We start from the raw sequence: 27,982 nt of genomic DNA, 5'->3' as shown, positions 1-27,982 counted from the left end.
GCGCAGCGGAGAGGCCTTCGCGACGCTGGGGGCCTGGGGGCCCGAGTTCTCGGTGACCCTGGTCAGCCATGCAGGGGAAGCCTCTGAAATGCCGCCGTCCTGGCTCGGACACGGTCTGGCCTCTCCCCTGTGCAGTTTAGTTTGGGGAGATGTTGCACACACAGCGAGCTGGAAGGCGCTCTAAGAGAGGAGACCAGGAGGGTTTCGAGTTGCTTTTTAAAGGGTGGTCAGGGCAAAAATTCTCTGACATCAAAGCTCATGCCTAAACTTACGCAAAAGACTTCGGCAGAAAGAGAAACATTTCAGCGTTTGTTCACTTGAAAATCTGGAGACGACCCCAGTGCCTGGTGGACTATTGCTAAACACATCACACTTCGCAAACAGGATGGGCTCCTGGAGGGTAATTAGTAGTTGCGCGGAGAAAGAATGCTTCCTGACCCGACTAGTGATACATTGTACAATAAAAACCGCTGTTATAAAGCAGTGTGAGTGAGACGAGCCCATTTGAAAAGTACAGACACAAAATGATGTATGCCACATTGTTAAACCCTGGTTGCCACCGGGTGACAAAATTATTGTTTTATTACTTTTATTTGGCTTTTAAATTTTCTCCTTTTGCTTATCCATGTTTTCTAATTTTTATAAAAAGATAATCTGTTTTTCTCGTTTTAAGGTTCTTTTCAAGAAGTGAGAGAAAAAACATAGACAGCAGGGTTGGGGGAAGCAATCCCCACCGTCCAAATATACTAAGGCGGACGTGGGTGAACAGAGAGGAAATTGGAGATTTGCTGCAGGAAACCCTCCTGTCGTGGGAATGCGATCGCAGGCCCTTCCTCCAGGACCGGCTGGTGCTCAGTGAGGATATTCCTGGTTGCACTCCACCCGCGAAGCATCAGTGAAGTTAAAACCTCAATGGAAACCAAAATGTCCAGGTACCTACGTTATTAAATTTAAATGTAATTCAACAAATTTTATGATTCTAATTCATTGTTATAAAATCAGTTACTTTTTTTGGCTGCCAGGTGAGAAGTTATTGTTTACAAACATTGTCTTATTTGAGCCTCCCAAGCCCCCTCTGAGCGAGTTATGTTCCCTTGTTACTAAAAAGGAAATAGGTCCCAGTGCGTTTAAAACACTTCCAACCAGTAAGTGGCCTCCTTTAACTGTCAGACTCAAAAGCATACATTCTTAACTTAAGCACATAATAATTTCAAGTATTCTAAATCAGGGCAAACTCTTCGTAAGCTTCATTTTTAATAGAAGTCTGATCTTCCAACAAAAGGTAGGCCAAAAGGTAATTATCCAACACCGACTGTAAATAGAGGCTGCCTCTCTCTTCCATGCTCACTAGTCTGAAATGCAATCATTACCACATAACGCAACCTAAGGCATACTTACCTGCTATTTCCTTATTTTCTATTCTCTTCTGGACCCAGGCTACCTGGGGCGGACTCCCAGTTCAATTGCTTAATAGCTGTGTGACTTTGGACAAGGTACTGATCCTGTACCTTCTCTCCTCTTGGTAAAGTTTATGATTTGTAATAATAACAGGCCCTCTTTTCTCTTTGGTTTGAGATCATTAAATGAGTCAGTACTCTACACGCACTATCTTCTTTACCATTTTGTTTCTTACCGGTGTTGTTCACTTTTAACACATTCAAAATCTGGTAAGGGAACTTCCGCCTTAGGACTTCTCCTTTTCAGAAATGTCCTGGCCATTCATGTACTTTCCCCCATAATGAGTAGCTGAACACATTTTTTAAAATCCCTGATCCACGGAAGGCTGCAAGCCCATCTAGATACAGCCTCCTAAGAACCTCTACTTCACCCTGAACCCCTCTTCCCTCCAGGGAATTACCTTTGTTCCCAGAGGTCCCCCTGAGGGAGTTCCTCGCCCACCTGCACTGCCCCATGAAGCCTTCTCGAAGCCCCAGGGTGAGTACCCCCTGTCAGATTTGTCAGATTTGTCTAATCTGTCTGTATATTGGGGTGCTTGTAGCCACTGGAGACCAGTCCTTTGGGCCGTTCGTTGGGTTCACAGAACTACGGGGAGCAGGCTGTCTGGGGAACACCCTTGGGAAACCAATGCCTGACAGAAAAAGAGAGGGGATGTTTGACGTCCTGGGTAGAATGCTGAGAAGGACAGAGGGAACGTAAACAAGAGCTTGAAAGAGTGACTCAGCTGTCCTTCCTTTCTTGGAAGATGGCAGGTGCAGGTGGGGTAGGGAACAGGAAAACCCTCCCAACATACTGACCCAGAGACACTAGGAATGCTTCTTTTTTTTTGCTAGAGAAAATATTTTAAAAAAAAATTTTTTTTTAATTAATAGCTACTCTATTTATTTATTTATTTATTTTTAGCTTTGTTGGGTCTTCGTTTCGTGTGAGGGCTTTCTCTAGTTGCGGCAAGCGGGGGCCACTCTTCATCGTGGTGTGGGGGCCACTCTTCATCGCGGTGCGCGGGCCTCTCACTATCACGGCCCCTCCCGTTGCGGGGCACAGGCTCCAGACGTGCAGGCTCAGCAGTTGTGGCTCACGGGCCCAGTTGCTCCACGGCATGTGGGATCTTCCCAGACCAGGGCTCGAACCCATGTCCCCTGCATTAGCAGGCAGATTCTCAACCACTGTGCCACCAGGGAAGCCGTAAAAAGTTTTTAAAGATGAGATGAGTATTACCGATTTTTCCTTCTGCTTCAGGGTCAAAGGTGGCTGGGCAGTGGTGCTGTGCCCAAACAAGGCCCACTTCACCTGCTACAAACCTTCTTTCCCTCTGGTGGTAGGTCAGGTGCAGGGTGGGGACAGGGACTCAGAGCCCAAGGTCTATTTACTGAGCATACGGGACTCTGTGAGGTGGGTATTTTGCCATCATTCCCATGTGACAAGATGCCCATCAGAGAGGTTAAGTCACTGGTCTACTCACAGAACTGGTAGGGGGTGGGTTTGAGGTTAGCCCACTCCCATCTGGCCCCCAAGTGTTGGTTTTCACGTCACCCAGCAGCACACTGACTCGGAGGGTGGGAGAGAAGGAGGGAAGCCTCGCTGCGCACTACATTCTCATTACTCAGTAACCGTGCTTGTTACACTCCAGGCCGAGGCTGGACACTGACATCACAGATGAGTGAGTGTCCCTGCGTTTGAGGAATCCGTCCTCTCAGGACCTGTTGATTGCCTACTCTGTGCAGAGCTGGAAAAAATCAATCTATCTATTTTGAAAAAAGCCTAAATAGATATTTAACCAAAAGCATTTTAAATTAACATAATATTACATGTGAAAACTTGCACAGACATACAAGTCCAAGAAAATGAAAGCACATTGTGAAAGTTCTTGATGATTTTGATTTTCTATCCTTGTAAGTTACATAAAGTGCACAGATCTTTAGGGTTTACCTCTGATTTTTCCATACGTGCAGATACTGTGTCCTCACCATTTCCAGCATGCTTCAAGGCTCTCTCATGCTGGTTTCCAGTCACTACCCCCCCACGGTGACCACCCTGGACTTAAGTCACCAAATGTTAGCTTTGCCTGTTTTTGCACTTGATCTGCCTTCTCAAATGCTACAAAATTTCCCCCATGTAACCTTCTAGAAGGTCTATTTTTTTCCCCTTTACATTCAGGTGTACAATTAATCTGGAAATAATTTTAACTTATGGTACGAGGTATGGGTGTGTCAACTGCCCCCCCCCTTCAATAGGACATCCAATTTACCTGATTTATTGAAGAGTCTTCACTATTGCACTACAGTGGCACTTTTTGTCTTAAATCAGATGATGGTACATGTGTGGGTCTGCTTCTGGGCTCTCTGATCTGTTGTTCCATTGGTCTGTTTGTCCAACTTTACACAAAACCATACTATTTTAATCATGGGATAAGTCGATATTCAGTGTGTATCCTTCAGTTTTCCTCCTCTTTGTCTTTGCTATGCTTCACGCTTTGCATCTTCACAGGAATTTCAGAATCAGCTGGTTAATTTTGACAAAAATGCATCTACTAGGACTTTGAGATGGCACTGAATTTATAGATCAATTTGGGAAATTTTTTTTTATATAAATTTAGTTAGTTTTGGCTGCCTTGGTTCTTCGTTGTTGTGCACGGGCTTTCTCTAGTTGCAGTGAGTGTGGGCTACTCTTCGTTGTGCTCTGCGGGTTTCTCATTGTGGTGGTTCTCTTGTGGAGCATGGGTTCTAGGCACGTGGGCTTCAGTAGTTGTGGCACACGTGCTCAGTAGTTGTGGCTCGCGGGCTCTAAAGCGCAGGCTCAGTAGTTGTGGTGCACGGGCTTAGTTGCTCCGCAGCATGTGGGATCTCCCCAGACCAGGGCTCAAACCCGTGTCCCCTGCATTGGCAGGCAGATTCTCAACCACTGCACTGGGAAGTCCCTGGGAAATGTTTGAGAACAATATTGAGTCTCCCAATCCACAAATACAAAATAGATCTAGTTTATGAAATTTCAAGCAATATTTTGCAGTTTTCTGTATAGAGGCTTTTCACACCTTTCTTTAGACTTATTTCTAATCATTTAATATTTTTGATACTATTGTCATGGTACTTTTAGTTCAATTATCTAATTGTTTTATAATATACAGAAATACAGTTGACTTTTGTATACTGACATTCTACCTAGCCACTCTGCTAAATTCACTTAATTCTAACAGTTTATCTTCAGGGTTTTTTTGGTTTTCTAAGTACATAAACATATTGTATAGGAATGGCTAAATTTTCTTTCTTTCTTTCCAATGTTGAATTAAAGAGGTAATAGTTGTAATTTTTTCTATTCTTATATGCAAGGAGAGAGCATTAAGTATTTCACCTGAAATGAAATGATGTGTTTGCAACATGAAGTGTCTGTGATAGATTTCTTTTGTAAATATGCTTTATCAGATTAAGGAAGTTCCTCTCTATTACTAGATTTAAGAGCTTTTGCTATAAATACCTGTTTAATTTCATCACTTACTTTTTTTCTGCGTCTCTGGTTGGTTTTTCTCCCTTATTCTGTAACTGTGATGGATCTCAGTGTGTGTGGGTTGTTTGTTTGTTTATTTTGGCTGTACCACGTGGCATGTGGAATCTTAGTTCCCTGAACAGGGATCAAACCCGTGCCCCCTGCACTGGAAGCATGGAGTCTTAACCACTGGACCACCAGGGAAATCCCGTTTTTTGGGTTTGTTTGTTTTTTTAACAATAAACCCGGGCTTCCCTGGTGGCGCAGTGGTTGAGAATCCGCCTGCCAATGTAGGGGACACGGGTTCGAGCCCTGGTCTGGGAAGATCCCACATGCCACGGAGCAACTGGGCCCGTGAGCCACGACTACTGAGCCTGCGCGTCTGGAGCCTGTGCTCCGCAACAAGAGAGGCCACGACAGTGAGAGGCCCGCGCACCGCGATGAAGAGTGGCCCCTGCTCGCCGCAACTGGAGAAAGCCCTCGCACAGAAACGAAGACCCAACACAGCCAAAAATAAATTAATTAATTAATTAATTTTAAAAAAAAAACACCAAAAAAAAAAAACAATAAACCATCCTTGCATGGATACAATAAACCATACTTGATCATGATATAATTTTTATATATCACTAGATTCCATCTGTTAATTCATTGTTTAGGATTTTTGCATCTCTGTTCATGAGAAATAAATGTCCACATTTTCATTTTTTTCTAGTGTGTTTGTTGAATTTTGGCACCAAAGTTATGCAGGTCTCAAAAAAAGTATTGGGAAGCATTCTCTCACTTTTTCTATTCCCTGGAAAATTTTATAGAATTGGAATTATTTCTTCTTTAAATTTCAGAAGAATTCACTAGGGAAGGCATCTAGACTTCAAGCTTTCTTTGTGGAAAGGTTTTTAATTTTGGATTCAATTTCTTCAATAGATTTAGGACTGATTTGTTTTTTATTTCTTCTTATATCCAATTTAAGTTGTGATTTCTAAGGAATTTGTCCTTACTATCTAAACTGTCAAATGTGTTTGCCTATTGCATAACCTTCTTTTACATTTACTTTATTTACTTTCATGTAAAATCTGTTGTGATATCCCATTTCATATTGGATACTGGCAATGTATTTTTTTCCTCTTTCTTGGTTTTTCTTTTTCTTTTTTTTCCCAGTATTTTATTTTAACATCTTTATTGGAGTAAAATTGCTTTACAATGGTGTGTTAGTTTCTGCTTTATATCAAAGTGCATCAGCTATACATATACATATATCCCCATATCTCCCTCTTGCATCTCCCTCCCACCCTCCCTATCCCACCCCTCTAGGTAGTCACAAAGCACCAAGCTGATCTCCCTGTGCTATGCAGCTGCTTCCCTGTCTTGCTTTTTCTTGATCAGAAGTGAATTTTATTAATCAAAGAATCAACTTTCAGTGGCAATTTCTCTTTTGTACATTTGGTTCCTATTTAATCAATTTCTGCTCTTCATTATTGCCTTCCTGCTACTTTCTCTGAGTTTAATTTGCTTTTCTTTTGTGGCTTCCTGAAATAGAAGGCTAGATAATTGGTTTTCAACCTTTTTCTTAATACATTAAAGCTATACATTTTCCTTCACTTTTTACCATTGTATTTTACCATCATTTATGTAAAAATATTTCCTAATTTCTGAAATTTCTCAATCTAACATTACTATTTTTGTAATTAAGAAGTATCTGAGAGGAAAATACTTTGAGACTAATATTTGTTCCTCATAATATTTTTGCTTACAAGTTTCAGTATTCATTAATTCCTGCCTGAAACAATCTTTACTATAGTGGCTGCCTAATGACAATTTTCTAATTTCATCATTTCTTCTACATTTATCAGTTGGAATTCTCCTGCCATAAATGGTTTTTCTCCAGCCCCCTCCGTTATTTCAGTGCAACCTCTTTATATTTATTTTTTCTTCTGTGTGGTTCTTTGTTCTTTCAAATAATTTCTTTTGTAATTTAGGCTTCATATTGTTCCAGTTGTTACTTTTATATCTTCTTATAGTGCCCTGAATCCCACTTTTCTCCATCTTTTATTATCAGCCTAACAGTTAAAGTGGTATCCTTTGCTTTCCTCCTAATATCAATGGCAGTATCTTACTTCCCCCAACCCTCTCTTTCCTCTTCTTATGCTCACTTCATATTCTTACTTTACCAGAAAATATCTTTATAAAGTATTCTTCCATCTTTGCTCAACCCTCATTTTAGTCTTAGATGTAAAATTAAATATATTAAATGCTCACCATCAGCCCTTTAGCTGGAAGCTCAACCTCTAGTATATTCCTCAAAAAATTAATTTTTGTATATGGTGTAAGTATAGACCAAGACATATATTTTTCTCAAACAGATGTGCAAGTGTTTCAGCACCATTTTCTTTGTAAAGACTATTCTCTTTCCAATGAATTGATTTTGTAATTTTGACAAAAATCAGTTCACTATGTAGTGTGTAGTTTTATTCAGGACTCTCTTCTGTTTCACTAATCTATATTTCTGTCCTTTCACAATACCACAGTCATAGCTGCTGTAGCTTAATGACAGGCCTGGAAATCAAAGAGTATATGTCTTGCAACTTTGTTTTTCCTATTCAAAATTTTGAGTATTCTAGTTCCTTTGCTATTCCACATAAATTTTAGATCAGTTTGTCAGTTTTCACAGAAAATCTTCCTGGGAATTTTATTGGAATGGGATTGAGTCTAAAAATCCGTGTGGAGAACACTGACACTTTAACGACATTGAATCTTCCAATCCATTAACAGGGCACCTCCTCCCATTGTCCAGGTCATTATTATTCCCTTCTTCATTGTTGTTCTCAGCATACATTTCATGTCACTCACATTTAACTATTCCATGGTTTTTGGTGCTATCATAAATAGCTGTGCATTTTAACCCTAATTTTCCATTGTATATTGCAAGTATGTAAAAATAGAACTGATTTTTGAATATTGATTTTACATTTTGCTGTCTTGCTAAATTGACTTGTTATGTTGGCTTTTTTAGTGTGTGTGTAAAGTTTTAAATGGTGTTTGAGTGAAGGCAGTCATGCTGTCTCTGAATAGTTGTCGTTCTTCCTTTCCAATCTGTATCTTTTTAATTTCTTTTTCTTGCCTTATGCAGTCAGCTAAGTCTTCCAGTACAATGCTGAAAGAGTGGTGAGTGGATATAATTGACTTGTTCTCAATCTTAAGGGAAGCTATTCACTCTTTCACCATTATGACATTAATTGTAGACCAGCGGTCCCCAACCTTTTTGGCACCAGGGACCAGTTTCACGGATGACAATTTTTCCATGGACCAGGGGGCGGGGGGATGGTTCAGGAGGTAATGTGATTGATGGGGAGTGATGGGGAGCAGCAGATGAAGCTACGCTCACTCGCCTGCTGCTCACCTCTTGTGTGGCCCAGTTCCTAACATGCTGCAGACCAGTACCAGTACTATGGTGCCCCCTGGGGGTTGGGGACCCCTGCTGTAGACATTTTTCAGATGTGCTTTATTAGTTTGAGGAAGGTACTTCCTATTCCCAGTTTTCTGAGGTTTTTTATCATGAGTGCTGTGGAATTTGAACAAATGCTTTTACTACACCTGTTGATGTGACCACATGATTTTTATTTTTTAGTTGGTCAGGTATGAATTAGTGATTGGATTTTGAATATTGAATCAGCCTCAGCTTTGTATACCCAAGATAAACTCAAATTTGCCTTCATGTATTACCCTTTTATATGTTACTGGATTTAATTAACTAATATTGAGGCTTTTTACATCTATGTTCATGAAGAACATTTGTAGTTTTTTAAAAATTTGTAGTTTTTTCTTTTAATCAGTGTGACACTGATTTCATAAAATCGGTTAAGAAGTATTTGTCATCTATTTTCTGGAAGAGTTAGTATAGAATGGCTATTACTTCTTTCTTAAATGTTTGATAGAAATCACCAGTGAAATGATCTGAGCCTGGATTTTTCTTTGTTGGGAGAATTTTAACTATGAATTTAATTTCTTTAATAAACGTAGCACTATTCAGGTTACCCATTTCACATTGTTTTGGTGGTTTGTGTCTTTCAAGAATTTAGTCCATCAAAGTTGTCAAATTTGCGTTTTGTGTTGCTTACCCCTTCCACTGTTTTTGTTTCACTGGTTTCTGGTCTTATCCTTACTATTTCATTCCTATTTACACTGGGCTTTACTCTTCTTTTCCTAGTTCCTTAAGGTAGGACTTTAGATTATTGATGTGAGACCCTTATTCTTTTCTAATGTAAGCATTTAGTGCCATTAATTTCCCTCTACACACTGCTTTTTCTGCATCTCAAAAAATTCAATGTTATACTTTAATTTGTACATGTTGTATATAATAATTCAAAATATTTCCCATATTTTTCTTGAAATTTCTTGGAGCCATGAATTACTTAGAATTGTGCTGCTTAATTTCCAAGTGTTTGGAGATTTTTCTGTTCTTGTTGCAATTGGTTTCTTGTTAAACTGCACTATAGATGGGAGAAATTTTGCATGGTTTCAATTATTTAAAAAATGTTAAGATTAATGACTTAGGACATGACCTGTATTGATGAATGCTTCACAGGTAATTGAAAAGAATACATACTGTGCTGTTGGATATTCTAGGCATGTCTACCAGGTCTAGTTTATTGATGGCATTATTCAGTGCTTCTATAGCCTTGCTGATTTTTGGTCTCCAAGTTATGTTACTGAGAAATAACTGTTGAAGTGTCCAACTAAAATGGTAGAGTATATTTCTCATTTCAGCTCTGTTTTTGCATGATTTTGAAGCTTTCTTGTTAAGTACATGCACATTTAGGATTGTCTTTTTGGTAAAATGATGCTTTTCATTATATAAGGTACCTATATATTCCTGATAATTTTCTTTGCTCTTTGAATATATATTTACTTCCAGAAAAGGGTACATATTTTCTAATGTCAGCTCTTAGGCTGGGAGATAAGGTGGAGCTGAATCAATCTGATCTGTATTTCAGCTGACTGAGCTTTGTTGAAGCTTTTGGTTGAGTTAGTGCAAAACTGCCTTCAGATATTTTGAGGGCAAATCAGAATGTTTCCCTCAGCAGGGCCTGGAATCTGAGAATGGAGACATTGTAGAGATTTGTTTGTGCTCACAGCCAAGCTGCCAGCTCTCAGAGCTGTGCAAAACAACTCCTTGCCTTACAGCCTGTAGTTTAAATATTTGCCTGTAGTTTATTTTGGTTTTTCTAAATAGACAATCACATGTGCAAACAATAGGATTTTTGTTTCTGCCCCAAACCCCAATTCCTTACAACATTCTGTTCTCACATATTGGCTAGAACTGCCATTATATTGCTCAATAAAATTGATGAGCATTCTTTTTCTTAAAGGTATACATCTAATGTTTTATCATTAAATATGACATTTGTCAGTTTTTGGAACATACTCCTTGCAAAGTTAAAGAAGTTAATTTCTATCTCTAATAACATTTTAAAATCATCTATGGGTATTATAGCCCATCAAATGATTTATCTACACATACTGAGATACTCATATGGCTTTTTTCTGGTAGTGTGGTTAATTTTACAAAAAGATTTTCTAATATTAAATCTTCCAAACACCCTAATGTGTTTTAATTAGGATCAGATTCAGGTGCACATAACAGAACCAACTCTCCTCCCAAAAAGAAAAGATGCCGTGAACAAGACAGTCCATCTCTCTTTTGTGTAAAAATATACCCAGACTTGGTAGTCTAGGGCTGGCACAGCAGCTCCATCATTACCAGAGAGCCATACATCACTCTTATCTCTCTACTGCACTCCAGCAGGCAGCTTCCACCCTCAGGAGGAATTCAGATTCTAAGATGGCTGCTGAGTCTCCGGACATCCAGCGTGTTGCATATTAAAAAGAAAAGATGAAAGCACACTAGGGGGCTTTCCCCACTTGTTTTCCTTTTGAAAAACCTTCCCATTATCCCTCTCGGTAACTTCTATGTCCATTTCATTACTCAGAATTAGCAGCATGATCACATTTAGCTACAAAAAGAATGGAGAAATGCAGCTTTTTAGCCGGACACATCACCATTATGAAAAATACAGTGATACTGTTGGTAATGAAGAAATACTGGGTTCACTACTAACAGTCTGCTACACTTAATAATGTCATGACTTAAAAAAATAAAAACTCTACATTACTAGATGCATTTTTGCTATAATTCCATTTAGGATTTTTAAATCTATGTTCACAAATGACTTTGTCATTTCCCCCCAAAATGTCTACTTCCTGTGAAATATTGTAAAATGTTAGAATTATCTTTCCTTTAACTTTCCTGAAAATTATCAACTATTACTGAAAGTCTCTGGAACCTCTTTCTTTTCTGGGGCTGGGGCAGAGTTAGAGGAACTAGGTAGATTTTCAAGCCAGAAATTCAATTTTAACTTTCCTATTTTGTTTACTGGTTGCTGATCTATTGATTTTTGTTGTTTCATTTATCTGGAAAATTTTCCATTTCATTTAAAATCAGACCCAATCCAGCATTATCCTTTCACACAGTATTTGATTTATGCCTTCAACATTATGTTGACATCTCTGGCTTCTACTGGGAGAGGCTGAATGTGGATTTGCGTCACACAATACAGCACCTTTAAAATCTAATTGACCCTGGATAGTGGTAAACAGAATATATGTTTATTCTTTATTTTGTGTATGTATCTTCCTTGAAACATCAATGACAAAATACATATTTATGATATTTTCCAGGTTTAGGGGATAGACTGAAGCAGATATCTGAAATTCTTTCCTTATGCAAGTCTTCTCTTCCCTTCTGTAAATCATCATTCTTCACCCCAGGTCTCTTGACATTGGATGATAATAATGAGCTGAACACATAAGGACTTGGGATTCAGAAATCATTGACTACGTCCTTCAAGGAAGATGCAGTTTCTTTGGGTAAGAGATGGGATTCCCCACTGAAGTAAAGAGCACAAAGTAGTGGGTGTTTCAGAAATATTTGCAGTTTTGAAGCCTCATATTCCTCCAACATAGCCTAACCTAATTTTCAGATTAATGCTCATTCACATAAGGTAATTGGTGAGGCTGTGAAAAAAACTGACGTTGTAAGTAAGCAACTGGTAGAAAGACGTTTCACCATCCTGAATCTATAGCTATACATACACACTTCAGCAGCATCACTTAAAGGTATCACTTAAATGTACTGAGAGGACACAAGATAGTTCAAATTAACAGAGAAGTGAACTATGATTAAAAAGGGACAACACCTAAATCTATTCTGGGTAATCTATATAGAAGGAACTAATTAATACTAACAGTAAGATGCTACCTGAGAACAAAAGCTAAGTTTGATTTTCTGTACTAAGGAGTCCATTAAAACTTTATATTCTGGACTATCTCAGCCAACTCCTGGCAGGGCACCTTGAATGATGATCCCATCATGACTGCATACACTGTGAATTCTCTTAAAGGAAATCAAGGTGTTCTAACCAGAGAGGGCAGAACAGATTGCAAATACACAATCACATGAAATGTGCACTATATTGATTATATAACTAAAGAGGTAGCTTTCAGTACCATTTACAAAGGGTACAAAATAATAAAAAAAGGTTTAAAGTATTGAAATGCATTTTTAATGCCATATTGTTCTAGTAAGAAGTTGTATTTTTAAATAAGAATGTTGCTATGCAGAGTAGAAACCCCTGGAAAATGGTATTGTTATCTAGCTAATTTACCTATCAAATGTGGCATTCACAAGAATATGCAAAACTACAAAAAACATATTTTATAGTATAGAAAGGAAGATAACACCTAAACATCCCTGCAGGTCTTATGATGTAATCCTTATTGTTATCTTGATTATTACATTTATTTACACGGGTTAAAAAATCTTTATGTTCTACTATGAACATGCCTATCATTGATAGTTGAATACTTTCTCCAATCGTTTCCTAAAAGTTTGGACCATTTGGAACATAATTTCCCTTAATTTGTAAAGGAAATTATTTTTTTCCAAATGAATCAAAATAATAGTAAATAAACCTTCCTGCTGAGGCTTTACCCGATCTGAAATATTCATAGATCTTCATTCATTCAAATATTTTTTTCTTTTTTTTTTTTTTTACTAGAAGTTTGTCATTCCTAGATGAAGAATTTCCCTAACTTATAGCATGGTTTCTCCAAGGTATGAGCTTATGATACCTGCAATTCATTCATTTATGTTTTTCTCTCATTAAAATCCTAATTCTTAATAAATTATGAATTTCAAAGGACTATATTCTATATTCATTTGCATTATGGAATTTCTTCTTTGTGGATGTTAGCATATTAAAAAATGACTTTCTGACATTCATTTCATTCATAATGTTCCTCACCTGCACAAACCTACAAGACTTTCTGCTAAGAACTTTCATAGGGTTCACTGAATTCATAAGAGTCCCTTGTGCACATGTACTGATATTTTTTGTGTGTATAAAAAACAGTGTTCTGTGGATGCCCCTCCACATGCCACATATACATGGTGTACAATGAGATGATTCCATTTACAGAGTTTCTCTCTTGTACAATTCTGGGAATTCCTGTGAATTGACTTTTGAGAGAAAGTTTCTTACATTTACTTCACCAACATGGTTCTCATCTGCATGAGTTCTCTGATGCATAATGAGCTGTGACTTCCAACAAAAGGCCTTCCCACATTCACCGCACTTACAGGGTTTCTCTCCTGTATGAGTCCTCTGATGTGCACTGAGAATTGATTTCTGAGAGAAGGTTTTTCCACATTCACTGCATCCATAGGGTTTCTCCCCTGAATGAGTCCTCTGATGTACAATGAGCTGAGACTTCCTAATGAAGGCTTTTTCACACTCATTGCATTCATAGGGCTTCTCTCTTGTGTGCATTCTCTGATGTACAATGAGCCGTAATTTTCCACTGAAGGACTTCTCACATTGACTGCATTTATAAGGGTTTTCCCCTGCATGAGTGCGCTCGTGTACAATAAGTAGCGACTTCCAAATGAAGGCTTTCCCGCATTTGTGGCATTCATATGGTTTCTCTCCAGAATGAGTTCTCATGTGTATAATGAGGTATGACTTGCTACTAAAGGCTTTCCCACACTCACTGCACCCATAAGGTTTTTCCCCAGCATGAGTTCGCTGATGTGAGATGAGCTGATCTTTTCTATTAAAGGCTTTCCCACATTCACTGCATTCATAGGGATTCTCCCCTGTGTGAATTCTCTGATGTACAATAAGTTGTGAATTGAAACTGAAGGATTTCCCACATTCACTGCATTCATGTGGTTTCTCTCCTGTGTGAGTCCTCATATGTATAATGAGGTAGGACTTGCTCCTAAAAGCTTTCCCACATTCAATGCATCCATAGGGTTTCAATCCTGTGTGACTTCTCTGATGTACAATGAGCTGTGACTTCAAACTGAAGGCTTTTCCACACTGATTACACCCATAGGGTTTCACCCCAGTGTGTGCTCCCTGATGTACAATAAGCTGTGACTTGAAAGTAAAGGATTTCCCACAGTCACTACAACCATAGGGTTTCTCTCCTGTGTGGGTTCTCTGATGTACAATAAGATTCGACTTTGTATTAAAGGCTTTCTGACATTCACTGCATTCAAAGGGTTTCTCTCCTGTATGAGTTCTCTGATGTATCACGAGCTGTGACTTCAAACCAAAAGTTTTCCCACAGTCACTGCATTCATAGGGCTTCTCCCCTGCATGAGTTCTCTGGTGTGAAATGAGCTGGTATTTCCGACTGAAGGCTTTCCCACATTCACTGCATTCATAGGGATTCTCCCCTGTGTGAATTCTCTGATGTACAATAAGTTGTGAATTGAAACTGAAGGATTTCCCGCATTCACTGCATTCATGTGGTTTCTCTCCTGTGTGAGTCCTCATATGTATGATGAGGTAGGACTTGCTCCTAAAAGCTTTCCCACATTCAATGCATCCATAGGGTTTCACTCCTGTGTGACTTCTCTGATGTACAATGAGTTGTGACTTCAAACTGAACGCTTTTCCACACTGATTACACCCATAGGGTTTTACCCCAGTGTGTGCTCCCTGATGTACAATGAGCTGTGACTTGAAAGTAAAGGCTTTCCCACATTCACTACAACCATAGGGTTTCTCCCCCGTGTGGGTTCTCTGATGTACCATGAGGTTAGACTTTGTATTAAAGGCTTTCCGACAATCACTGCATTCATAGGGTTTCTCCCCTGTATGAATTCTTTGATGTATAATGAGTTGTGATTTCAAACCAAAAGCTTTCCCACAGTCATGACACCCATAGGGTTTCTGTCCTGAATGAATTCTCTGGTGTGAAACAAGCTGGTCTTTCCTACTGAAGACTTTTCCACATTCACAGCATTCATAGGGATTCTCCCGTGTGTGAATTCTCTTATGTATAACAAGTTGTGAATTGAAACTGAAAGTTTTCTGACAAACACTGCATTCATGCAGTTTCTCTCCTGTGTGAGTTCTCTGATGAACAATGAGGTAGGACTTGCTGCTGAAGTCTTTCCCACATCCATTACATTTGTAGGGTTTTTCTTTTGCATGAGTTCGCTGATGCACCACAAGGTGTGACTTGCTGCTGAAGGCCCTCCCACAGTAACTGCATTCAAAGGGTTTTCCTCCCATACGTATTTGTTGGCATATGAGCTGTGACTTTCTGTTGGCAGTTTTTCCAGATTCATTACTTTCACAGTATTTTATCCCAATAACAGCTTGCTCATGTTTAGAATGGAAGGACGATTCCCTATGTGCATGAAACCCATTAGGATTCTTTCTGGCATAATTATTACCGAAATCTGTATTATATTTCAAACTCTTTCCATTTGTGACACATTTATGAAGTTTTTGTTTTGAAGAAACATAATCTGTACTAAGAAGACATAGTTTTCTAAATGCAGTACACTGATAGCCTTTTGACATACTTCTTAGCTTGCCTTGATTTTCCTTATGCCATTCCATACGACCATCAATTTCCCAGACTTCGTCTAGAAATGAAAATACTCATGTTATAAATAGTAAAATGATCCTTGTACAGCATAAAATTTGCCTTAAAAATGCCATATCATGAGGTTTTCCTTAGTTTCAGATATCAGTTCTGAATATAAATAAAATCTCAAGTGTAAATGTACCCAAACTCCTGGGCACTGGGGAAAACAAAGCAAATCAAAACATGAAAATAGGTAACGGGAACTGACAATAAATAAAGGTAGTCTTGAGTTTCAAAATTTTGCAAAATGCCTTCTTTAGAAAGCACAAAGAAAAATGAGCAAAATATGAAGACGTGGGGTCTTCCCTGGTAGCACAGTGGATAAGAATCCGCCTGCCAATGCAGGGGACATGGGTTCGAGCCCTGGTCCAAGAAGATCCCACATGCTGCAAAGCAACTAAGCCCATGTGCCACAGCTACTGAGCCTGCGCTCTAGAGCCTGTGAGCCACAACTACTGAAGCCCATGTGCCACAACTACTGAAACCCGTGCACCTAGAGCCCATGCTCCGCAAAAAGAGAAGCTACTGCAATGAGAAGCCCACGCACCATAAGGAACAGTAGCCCCCGCTCGCCACAACTACAGAAAGCCTGCGTGCAGCAACGAAGATGCAATGCCGCCAAAAATAAATAAATTTATTTATTTATTTGTTTAAAAAAATATATATAAAGAGGTGGGAAAGGATCTCTGAGCATTAGCTTCATTCGACGAATAATCATTAAATATCTATTATGCGCCAAACACTGTGCTGAGCTCAGGAGAAAGCAGAACCACTGCAGATTGGTTTACAGTCCTCTTGGGAATAAAGTTCCACTGAATACCCAAATAGATGAAAATAAACTCACAAGAAACATCATCGAGATGTTTCAGAACACTGACAAGCAGCAGCTAATAAAGCTTCCAGAGAAACCAAAAAAGTTTCATATAATGGGTCAAAATTTAGAATGGATCTGACTTCTCATTAGCATCACTAGGAGAGAAAAAAACAGAGCATTCAGGAGTAAAGTATAAACATTTTCAGAGGCACAGGTCTCAAATTTTATATCAAATGCACCCTTTCACAGGAAGCAACTATGAAAGGTGTTCCTTTCACGGGAAGCTACTATGCAAACAAACCAAGAAAAAAGATGACACAAAAAAATAGAAAAGAAAATCTGAAAGGAGATTCCAGGTTAAAAACTGTACAACCAGGTCTTGAGAAAAATCAGGTTACACTGGAGCAAGTCAAACGACATGGGAGTGATGTCACCAGGAAGATGAAATTGACAGAATCACTAATTTAGCTGAATGTACCAAAAGAATATTTAGACATGTGAAGAAGAGTCTGGGGTTAAATTAATTATAAATACATTAATGATAACACCGAAAACTGGGCAGGGAAATAAAACAACTCAAGAGAAAAAATGATTTATGAACGAAAACTAACCATTGTACACTTGCATGATTTACCTGTAAACAGAAATTACATGGTCGTAAAGATACAAAAACTGAAGACTGATCTAAGTATGAAACAGCTTGATTAGGATGATGGAGGTATGGGAAGAGACAGTGTGTATATCATGGGGAGTATGAGGAGAGGAGGATGAAAGAGAATTAAATCTTTACCCTTCACACTAAGCAATTAGGAGAAAATCAAGGTGCAAGAGAATAAGCTGGTTATTTAGAAAACATGGAGGTAAATACCATAAGAAAGAGCTAAAGAGATGAAATTGTTTTTCTCTGAGGGAAATGAAAAACAGACGGGGCAGGGTGGCCAGAATGCTGTTTAAACATAAACCCAACCCAACTCCCACCCCCCAACCAAATTCCAAAACCACAAAGTAGATAGGGAACTAGACACAGGAATAAGTCCTCAGTCATAATGACAAATATTTGGAGGTTGAACAGAAGAGAGAATGGGTAGAGTTGACCTAGATGTCCCAAAGTAATATGCTGACCAAGGCAATGGACAGAAAAGAGTATTAAGAGAACACAGAAGCAGGTCAGGTTTGAAGACAGCAACATCACAGGATCTTAATACCTCACTTCAGGTTTCCCTACATCCTAAATCTGAACCCTCTTATTTATTTTGTACACAACCTCCAAATTATATTTTCCCAAACATCAGTTCCCAACTGGGATAGTACCCACCCCCATGCAGTGAGAAATGAACATGAGCATGTTTGACGATTACAGCGGCTCTGGAGGGAGTATTACTGGCTATTACTGGGTTGGCCAAAAAGTTCCTTCGGTTTTTAAGTAAACATAAAAGATACATTTTTCATTTTCACCAAGAACTTTACTGAACAACATACTCACCATTTTGTTCCACTACCTTCTGCCATTTTTCAGGCAACTTCATAATTCCACCTTCCCATAACTTTTTATCTTTTTGAGCAAAGAACTGTTCCAGGCACCTTTTACCATCTTCCAGGGAATTAAAATTTTTTCCATTAAGAGAATTTTGTAAAGACCGAAATAAATGGAAATCCAAAGGTGCATTGTCTCGTGAATGTGGCAGATGAATCAGAACTTCCCAGCCAAGCTGTAATGGTTTTTGCCTGGTCATCAAAAAAACATGTGGGGGCTTCCCTGGTGGCGCAGTGGTTGAGAATCTGCCTGCTAATGCAGGAAACACGGGTTCGAGCCCTGGTCTGGGAAGATCCCACATGCCGCGGAGCAACTAGGCCCGTGAGCCACAACTACTGAGCCTGCGCGTCTGGAGCCTGTGCTCCGCAACAAGAGAGGCCACAATAGTGAGAGGCCCGCGCACCGCGATGAAGAGTGGCCCCCACTTGCCACAACTGGAGAAAGCCATAGCACAAAAACGAAGACCCAACATAGCAATCAATCAGTCAATAAAGAAATCTTAAAAAAAAAAAAAAAAAATGTGGTCTTGCATTATCCTGATGGAAGATTATGTGATTTCCGTTGAGTAATTCTGGATGTTTATTCTCGAGTGCTGCTTAGAGTTGGTCTAATTGGGAGCAGTACTTGTTGGAAGTAACCATTTGGTTTTCCAGAAGAAGCTAATAATAGAAGACTCCCTTCCAATCCCACCATATACACAACATTACCTTCTTTGGATGAAGACCAGCCTTTGGTGTGGTTGGTAGTGGTTCATTTCGCTTGCTCCACGATCTCTTCCGTTCCACATTATTGTACAGTATCCACTTTTCATTTGCCCGTCACAATTCGTTTTAAAAACGGAACGTTTTCATTACGTTTAAGTAGAGAATCGCATTTGGAAACATGGTCAAGAAGGTTTTTTTCCCTTAACTTACATGGAACCCAAACATCTAAGCAATTAACATAACCAAGCTGGTGCAAATGATTTTCAACGCTTGATTTGGATTTGGATTTTGCATATGTCAGCTATCTCCCTTGTGATATAACGTTAATTGTCCTCAATTAATGTCTCAATTCGATTGCTATCAACTTCAACTGGTCTACCTGACCATGGAGCATCGTCCAGAGAGAAATCTTCAGCATGAAACTTCGCAAACCACTTTTGACATGTTAGATCAGTCACAGCCCTTTCTCCATATACTGCCCAAATCCTTTTCTGCATTTCAGTTGCGTTTTTACCTTTCTTGAAATAATACAGTATAATAGGCCAAAAATGTTGCTTTCTTCCATCTTCAATATTAAAATGGCTACACAAATATTCACCAATTTTGATAATTTTTTTTTAGTGCACACTGATACGACAACTGTCACAATACAATCTAACAAAACTGTTTCAAATGAAGTTAAAGACAACTAAGCGCTACTAGAGCCATCTTACGGAAAAAACCGAATGAACCTTTTGGCCTACCCAATACATGGTCTTAAAGTCAGAAGTGTTTCCATCAAGAAGACAACAGGCCAGTGAGTAATTAACCTTTGCCCTCAAATCATATTTGCTCATGTTTGGCTGTCAGTGTTGTCCCTGTAGACTCTGAAAGTTCATGGATACTGAATCTGTCAATTTCTGTACTTCACCCTTCCAATTCTTCTGTTGCTGCCACCACACTCCTGCTTATTTTCCCTTGGTTCCCACATCTCTGGCTTCCTTCATTTGATTTCCCAGGAAATCTAATGTATTTGCTGTTGAGCATTTTCTTTACAACAATAATTGCGGGAAATTAGATCATTGCTGGTATCTCAAGGGAGAGCACAAAGAATTCAAGAAATAAGGACAGAATACCAGAGCCAGTGAGTAGAAGACAGGAATTCACAAGATTAAAGATTATTTAAACATGATTCAAGACTGTATTAAACATGATTACTGGCTGTGGCCCATCTTGAGTTTAGCCACAGAAAACAATGGAAGAGGAAATCATGCTAAGACAGCAGAACCCAGGCTCACCACGCCACGGCAGGAAGCCCCAGCACAGCCTGCCCAGCCCGGGTTCCAGTGCTTCTCTGTGGTGCCACTACTGCTGCACTCCCAGAACGACGTTCCCGTTGTACCCACCCTATACTTCTCTCTACCACTCTACCTGTCTGGCTGGTTGTACGTGGATAACTTATCTTTAATTATAGATCACCAGACCATGAAGAACCACCACGTCTGATTAGAAGCAAAGATCCTAGACTTGCATTAATATACTAGAAGAATAACAAGAGGGGTGATAGAATATTTTTGAAGACGAATGGATGGAAAGAAGGGTGTGACTGGATGATGGCTAACCAAAGAGGTAGATGGAGGTGAACAGTGCTGCCTACCAAGCCGTTCTGCTGCCCTTTTCGTGGCTGGCAGAAACCTGATTTTATTTCCTACCTCCACTTGTAAGGCCATGTGCTGCAGTTAGGAAAATGGGGACCCACCTCCATACCCCTGCCGAGAGTGAAGCATGATATAGCTGAGCCAACAGTGATAGCCCCGTTTCCCTCACCAGAGTCTTCTTTACACAGGGATATGTGATAAGAATCTAGCCTGCTCAACATGGTAAGTCTGCTGGGGCTTCCTGAAATAGATTTTAATGCCTGATTAAAAGGGCCATGTGGGAAGAAACAGTCTTTCTTATTTCACTGCCCACTGGTATATCTGCAGGTGTTGGCTGGAACTGTAAGAGCCATCTGATGATCATGAGGGGAGGAAATCTGAGAAATACTGACATAGTTAGAATGGCAAGGCAGAGATAGACGTTTGGGGATTTAGTAAGTCAATCAGTCCCACATCAGGACATTTTGTGATGTGTGGTAATAAATCACTTCTGCCTAAATAGTTTGATTTAGGATTAATCAAAAATTGCAGCTGAAACAATCCTAATAATACAAAGATTAACTGTTGATTTATCCTGCCACACTTATGACGGAATACATAGTTGCTTAGGGAAATATATCTGACAGTAACATCAGGATGAACTAGCAGTATAAAAAGAGTAAAAGATATAAATTTGGCTAATAAGTAGAACAAGCAAGAAATGAAATAATGGAATTCCCTGGTGGTCCAGTGGTTAGGACTCCATGCTTTCACTGCCAAGGGCCCGGGTTCAATCCCTGGTCAGGGAACTAAGATTCCATAAGCCGTGTGGTGTATCCAAAAGAAAAAAGAAAAAAAAGATAATATTGGGAATTATCTCATTCCCAATGAGAAGGAGGTGGGAATTGAGAAGATGGAGGCCTTAAAAGAGTTATTTTTGAAGGACCAAAATACTAACAGATTATAGCAAGACTAGTGAAGAGAACTGCATAAAAAGGAGATTTAGGATCACGCCCCAGTGCCAGGAAGAAGAACCAGGAGCATAGCAGAACTAACAAACAGGAAGGTGAGAAGAAGTTATCATTACAGCTACAGGGCAGCAGAAGAGACATTCCAATTCCAGTTTCTGAAAAATGAGACAAGGGAGTGGCCCATGCAGGGAAGATGCCCTGTGGACCAATCAAACCCAGTACCAAAGGCCAGATTAAAGAGGGATGGGGCTGTCAGTCACCAATATAGAAAGAAAAAGCTTAAATCTTCAGAGTGGAAGTCTTTTAAAACTTATAACATACGAGGAAAGTGGGGAATATAGGAAAGACCCCTTTGCACTCAGAGGAAAGAGCATGCGAGGGCAGTAAAGCATGAGGAGAATAAGCACTGTGTCGTGCAGTGTGAGAGTGGGTTCCATGGGGTTCACTTGAGTAAGGCGTGGGGGAAAGGCTTCAGGCAAGAGAACTGATATTATCAAATGATGCAGGAATACACTCAGAAAGAACAGTGATGACAAAGCCATTAGGAAGGAGAAGCAGAAAGGGTAGAATCTCCTAACACATAGGTTTCAAGGAGAAGGAAATCGGAACTGTGGTTGTTGAATATGAATGGAAGTAATTTTTTAAAAATAGAAAAAAAGTAGAAGGGGTGTGAAAGTCACATGAAAAGAGGTAAAGAGGAAAAGCTTGCTTAAATGCATAATGAAATGAGTCTAACACCACGGGAAAGTAAGAAGGAAGCTGAGAATGCCACAGAGGAGATTAACTAAGAGACAATGGTTACAAATGACCCAAAAGTACAAACACGAAGGGAACATCATGTCAGAACTCACACCAATTCTGAGTAAGAAGGAAAAGATCTAAATGTCCTGACCACTCACCCGGATGGCCCTCACTTGGAATTTGCATCATCCACAGCTCTTCTTGTTCCAACTGGAAAATGATATTCGGTTTGGTGTGTTGATACCCTGTGAATAGAAAATCACAGACAACCTGGCCCAAAACTGCCTAGGACCCAGGGATTCAGCAGAATGGGGAAGACTCGGTTTAGAGGCAGCGTGAAGAAGCTGCCCTTTTGCACTTTGGCAAAGTAAACACCATTCAACCAGCAGATTCTGATGCCAAAAGGGGAATAAGAAAATCTGGCCTCTAAATATAAGCCCGAAATCAACAAGCATTTTACAAAAGTGCCCCAGCTTTCAGCAACTAACAAGGGGAGCCTGGAGATGACACACACTCCTTTCAGGGAAGTGGTACTTACCCAGGGACACCAGGTTGCTATAGTTCTCCAACATCACACTCCTGTACAGGTGCTTCTGAGCTGGGTCCAGCAGCTGCCACTCCTCCCAGGTAAAGTCCACAAACACATCCATGAATGACAATGGTCCCTGAAACAGCATATCCCCATTGAATTGCAAATCATTTTACTGAGTTTGTAGTAAACAAAAGGCTGCTAAGGGTGTCCATTATTTACATTCTACTTTGGGAGAAAAGCAAACGTTTACTGAAAATATCCCATCAATATACATTAAATCAGTCAACCTCTCATGCAACATATAAGAACACCATGTGCCAGATATTCAACTAGGTGCAAGTAATATAAAATGGATGAAAGACAGAAGTGTTCAGCATTGCAGAAAACAGCAAAGATTAAACCCATAAAAATGTAACAGGCAGTCAAAGATGCTATGACAAAAGAACATGCAGAGAACATGGGCACAAAGGGGGAAGCAAGCAATGCTGCTTGAATGCACCAGGAGCTACCACTGAAGAGAAGACGTTAAAATTTCGTTAAATAAAAAAGGCAACAGCTGTAAGGAGCAGCCACGTTGTGGGGTGACAGATCTGAACATGAAGATACACAGATGGTAAATCAGCATATGAAAAGATGCTCAACATCATATATCATTAGCGAATTGCAAATTAAAACAGTGAGTCACCATTACACATCTAGAATGGCTAAGATTTTCAAAAATGGACACCAAGTTTGAAAATGAAATTCCAAATTTGATGAAGCCATGAATATAAACATCCAAGAATCTGAACAAACTCCAAAAACGATGAACTCAAAGAAACACACATGCTCAAATTTTCAATAGACAAAGAGAACCTTGAAAGCATCAAGAAAGCAATGACTTGTTTCCTACAAGGGCTCCTCAGTAAGATTATAAGTAGATTTCTCACCAGAACCTTTGGAGACCAAAAGGCAATAAACCCATATATTCAAAGAGCTAAAAGAAAAAAAAACTACCAGCCAAGAATCCTGTATCTGACAAAACTGTGCTTCAAAAGTGAGGTAGAGGGCTTCCCTGGTGGCGCCGTGGTTAAGAATCCGCCTGCCAATGCAGGGGGCACAGGATCGAGCCCTGGCCTGGAAAGATCCCACATGCCATAGAGCAACTAAGCCCGTGGGCCACAACTACTGAGCCTGTGCTCTAGAACCCATGCCCTGCAACAAGAGAAGCCACCGCAATGAGAAGCATGGGCACTGCAATGAAGAGTAGCCCCCACTCGCCACAACTAGAGAAAGCCCACATGTATCAACGAAGACCCAATGCAGCCAAAAATAAATAAATAAATAAATAAATAAATAAATAAATAAAAAATGAGGTAGAAATGAAGACATTCCCAGAAGAACAAAAGGTAGTTTGCTACCACTAGACCTGCTTGGCAAGAGATGCTCAAGGGAGTCATGCACGTGAAATTAAAGAACACTAGACAATATCTTGAAGCTGTTTGAAGAAATAAAGATCTGAATAAAGGTAAATATCTGGGCAATTATAATGGCAGTATATTTGTGCCTCTACATTTCATTCTCTACATAATTATAAGAGACAAATGCATTTGAAATAATTATTAGTTTACATTTCAGGGCACACAATGTATAAAGATGTAATTCTGTGACATCAGCAATCAAAAGGGATGGGACAGAGCTGTAAAGGAGCATAGTGTTTGTATGTTATTGAAGTTAAGCTGGTATAAATTCAAATCAGAATGCTATAACTTTAGGAAGTTAAATGTAATCCCATGACAACCACAAAGAAAATAGTTATAAAACTTACACAAAAAGCAAATGAGAAAGGAATTTAGACATTTCACTACAAAAATTCAACTAATCACAAAAGACAGTGACTGCAGGAACTGAAGGACCAAAAAGCAATAAGATATATAGAAAATAGCAAAATGACAGAAATAAATCCCTCCTTATGAGTAATTACTGTAAGTGTATATCAATAAAACTCTCCAGTGAAAAGACAGTTTGGCAAAATGGATTAAGAAACATGACTCAAATATGCTGTCTATAAGAAACTCACTTTAGATCCAAAGACACAAACAGATCAAAAGTGAAAAGATGGATAAAGATATTCCATGCAAGTAGTAACCGAAGTAGAGCAGGGGTGGCTATACTAACATCAGACAAATCAAAAAGGTTATAAGAGACAAAGAAGGAAATTACATATTATTAAAGTTTCAGTACAGCTAGAAGATAGACAATTATAAACAGTTACACCTAATAACAGATCATCAAAATATATGAAACAAAAACTGACATAATTGAAGGGAGAAATAGTTTTATAATAATAGTTGGAAACTTCAATATCCCACTCCCGATAATGGATAGAACAATCAGAAAGAAAATAAGTAAGGAAACAGAATTTAAATAAACTAACTCTAACAGACATATACAGAATATTCTACCCAAGAACAAAATACACATTCTTCTCAAGTACACATGAGACATTTTCCAGGACAGAGCATATGTTAGGCCACAAATAAAATCTCAATAGATTTAAAAGATAAATATCATACAAAGTATCTGCTCTGACCACACAGGATGAAGTTAAAAATCACTAAAAGCAGCATAAAAAAAGGAAAATTCACAAATTTGTGGGAATTAAACAACATGGTCTTAAACAACCAATGGATCAAACAAATCAAAAGGGAAATTAGTAAATACTTAGACATGAATGAAAACAAAACACAGCATAAAGTTGTTGGGATGCAGCAAAAGCAGTGTTAAGGGGAAATTTTACAGTTAAAAACACATATTTAAAACAAGAAACATCTCAAATCAATAATCTAACTTTACAACTTAAGGAAACAGAAAAAGAACAAATTAAACACAAAGGTAGCAAAAAGAAGGAAATAAGATTAGAATACAAATAAAATAGAAACTAGAAAAATAGGGGGAAAAAAATCAATGAAACCAGAGCTTAGTTCTTTGAAAAGATCAACAAAATTTGATAAACCTTCAGGTAGCTAGACTGAGGAAAAAAAAAGAGAAGACTAGAATTACTAAAATCAAGAATGAAAGTGGGGAAATTAGTACTGATTCTACAAAAATAAAAATGATTATTGGAAAGTACTATAAACAATTGTATGCCAACAAATTGGATAACTTAGTTGAAAGGAATGAATTCCATTTGTGTTTCTATCAAGATCAAATCACAAAGAAATAGGAAATATGAATAGATCTATAACTAGTAAGGAGATTGGGTCTGTAATCAAAAATCTCCCCCCAAAGAAGAAAAGCCCAGGCTTCACTGGTGAATTTTAACAAATATTTAAAGAAGTAATAACATCAATCTTTCTCAAGCTTTTCCAAAAACCTAAAGAGGAGGGAACACTTCCTAAGGCTCTGATACCAAATCCAGACAAAGCCACTGTAAGAAAACTACAAACTAATATTCCTCATGAACATAGATGCAAAAATCTTCAAAATAATAGCAAATCAAATTCAGCAACTTATTAAAAAGATCATACACCATGACCAATGGGATTTATTCTTGGAATGCAAGGATGGTTCAACATTTGAAAATTGCTCAATGCAATACATCACACTAACAGAATGAAGTTTAAAAAATGATTATCTCAATGCAGATTATCTCAATTGAAGCATGTGACAAAATTCAACACTCTTTCATGATCAAAACACTCAACAAAGTAGAAATAGAAGGAAAGTACCTCAACATAATAAAACCCACATCTTAAAAACCCACAGTGAACATCATACTCAATGATGAAAGACTAAAAGCTTTTCTTCTAAGATCAGAAATGAGGCAAGAATGCCTGCTTTCTAGACTTCCCTGGTGGTCCAGTGGTTAAGAATCTGCCTTCCAATGCAGGAGACATGGGTTCAATCCCTGTTCAGGGAACTAAGATCCCGCATGCCACAGGGCAACTAAGCCCACGCACTCTAGAGTCCACGCACCACAACTAGAGAGAAGCCTGCACGCCACAATGAAAGATCCCGCGTGCAGCAACTAAGACCCAATGCAGCCAAATAAATAATTTTTTTTTTTAAAAAAGGAATGCCTTCTTTCTCCACTTCTATTCAACATAGTGCTTCAAGTTCTTGCCAAAGCCGTTGGACAAGAAAAAGAAATAAAAGGCATCTAAATTAGAAAAGGAGTAAAATTATCTCTGTTCATGGACAATATCTTCCTATATTATATAGAAAATCTTAAAGATTCCACACACATACATACACACACACACACACACACACACACACACACACACACACACAAAACCTAGTTAGAACAAATGAATTCAGCAAATAACAGGATACAAAGTCACACACAAAATCAGGTGCATTTCTCTACACTAACAATGATCAATCTGAAAAACAAATTATGAAAATGATTCCATTTATAGAATCATCAAAAAGTAATAACTGAACCTAGGAGATAAATGACTTGTAGAATGAAAACTGAAAACCTTGCTGAAAGAAATTAAAGAGCACATAAATAAATAGAAACATACCCTATGTTCCTTAATATTAAAATGTTAACACTACCCAAAGTGATCTACATATTCAATGCAATCCCTAATAAAATTCCAATGATGTTTTTTGCAAAAATAGAAAAACCCACCCTAAAATGCATATGGAAGCTCAAGGGACCCTGAATAGCCAAAACAATCTTGAAAAAGAACAAAGCTGGAGGACTCATACTTCCTGATTTCAAAACTTACTACACGGGACTTCCCTGGCAGTGCAGTGGTTAAGAATCCTCCTTCCAATGCAGGGGATGCGGGTTCGATCCCTGGTCAGGGAACTAAGATCCCACATGCTGCAGGGCAACAAGGCCAGCACACCACAACTACTGAGCCTGCACACTCTGGAGCCCACGCACCACAACTAGAGAGAAGCCTGTACACCGCAACTGGAGAAGACTGCATGCCACAACAAAAAGATCCTGTATGTCACAACGAAGATCCTGCATGCCGCAACTAAGATCCAATGCAGCCAAATAAATAAATAAATATTTAAAAAAAAACTTACTACAAAGCTACATTAATCAAAACAATGTGGTATTGGCATAAAGGTGACAATGGAATAGAACAGAGTCCAGAAATAAACCCCTGCATATATGGTCAAA

General features: G+C 38.8%; 1 protein-coding gene across 5 annotated transcripts in view; it reads right to left on the bottom strand.

The window, feature by feature from the left end:
* Positions 1-11,579: 11,579 nt before the first annotated feature.
* ZNF10 (zinc finger protein 10) overlaps positions 11,580-27,982 on the bottom strand; it is a 112,501-nt gene continuing 96,098 nt past the window's right edge. For all 5 annotated transcript variants that reach the window (XM_057526037.1, XM_057526024.1, XM_057526025.1 and 2 more), the window contains 3 exons: positions 22,861-22,987; positions 22,481-22,567; positions 11,580-15,940 (listed from right to left, as the gene is read on the bottom strand). In XM_057526037.1, the coding sequence (XP_057382020.1) occupies positions 13,467-15,940; positions 22,481-22,567; positions 22,861-22,987 (2,688 nt within the window). In that variant the 3' untranslated portion in view covers positions 11,580-13,466. The remainder of the gene's footprint in view (positions 15,941-22,480; positions 22,568-22,860; positions 22,988-27,982) is intronic.

This window comes from Balaenoptera acutorostrata, chromosome 13 (assembly GCF_949987535.1).
Source record: "Balaenoptera acutorostrata chromosome 13, mBalAcu1.1, whole genome shotgun sequence".
NCBI lineage: Eukaryota > Metazoa > Chordata > Mammalia > Artiodactyla > Balaenopteridae > Balaenoptera > Balaenoptera acutorostrata.
This window is presented reverse-complemented; position numbering and strand designations above follow the sequence as displayed.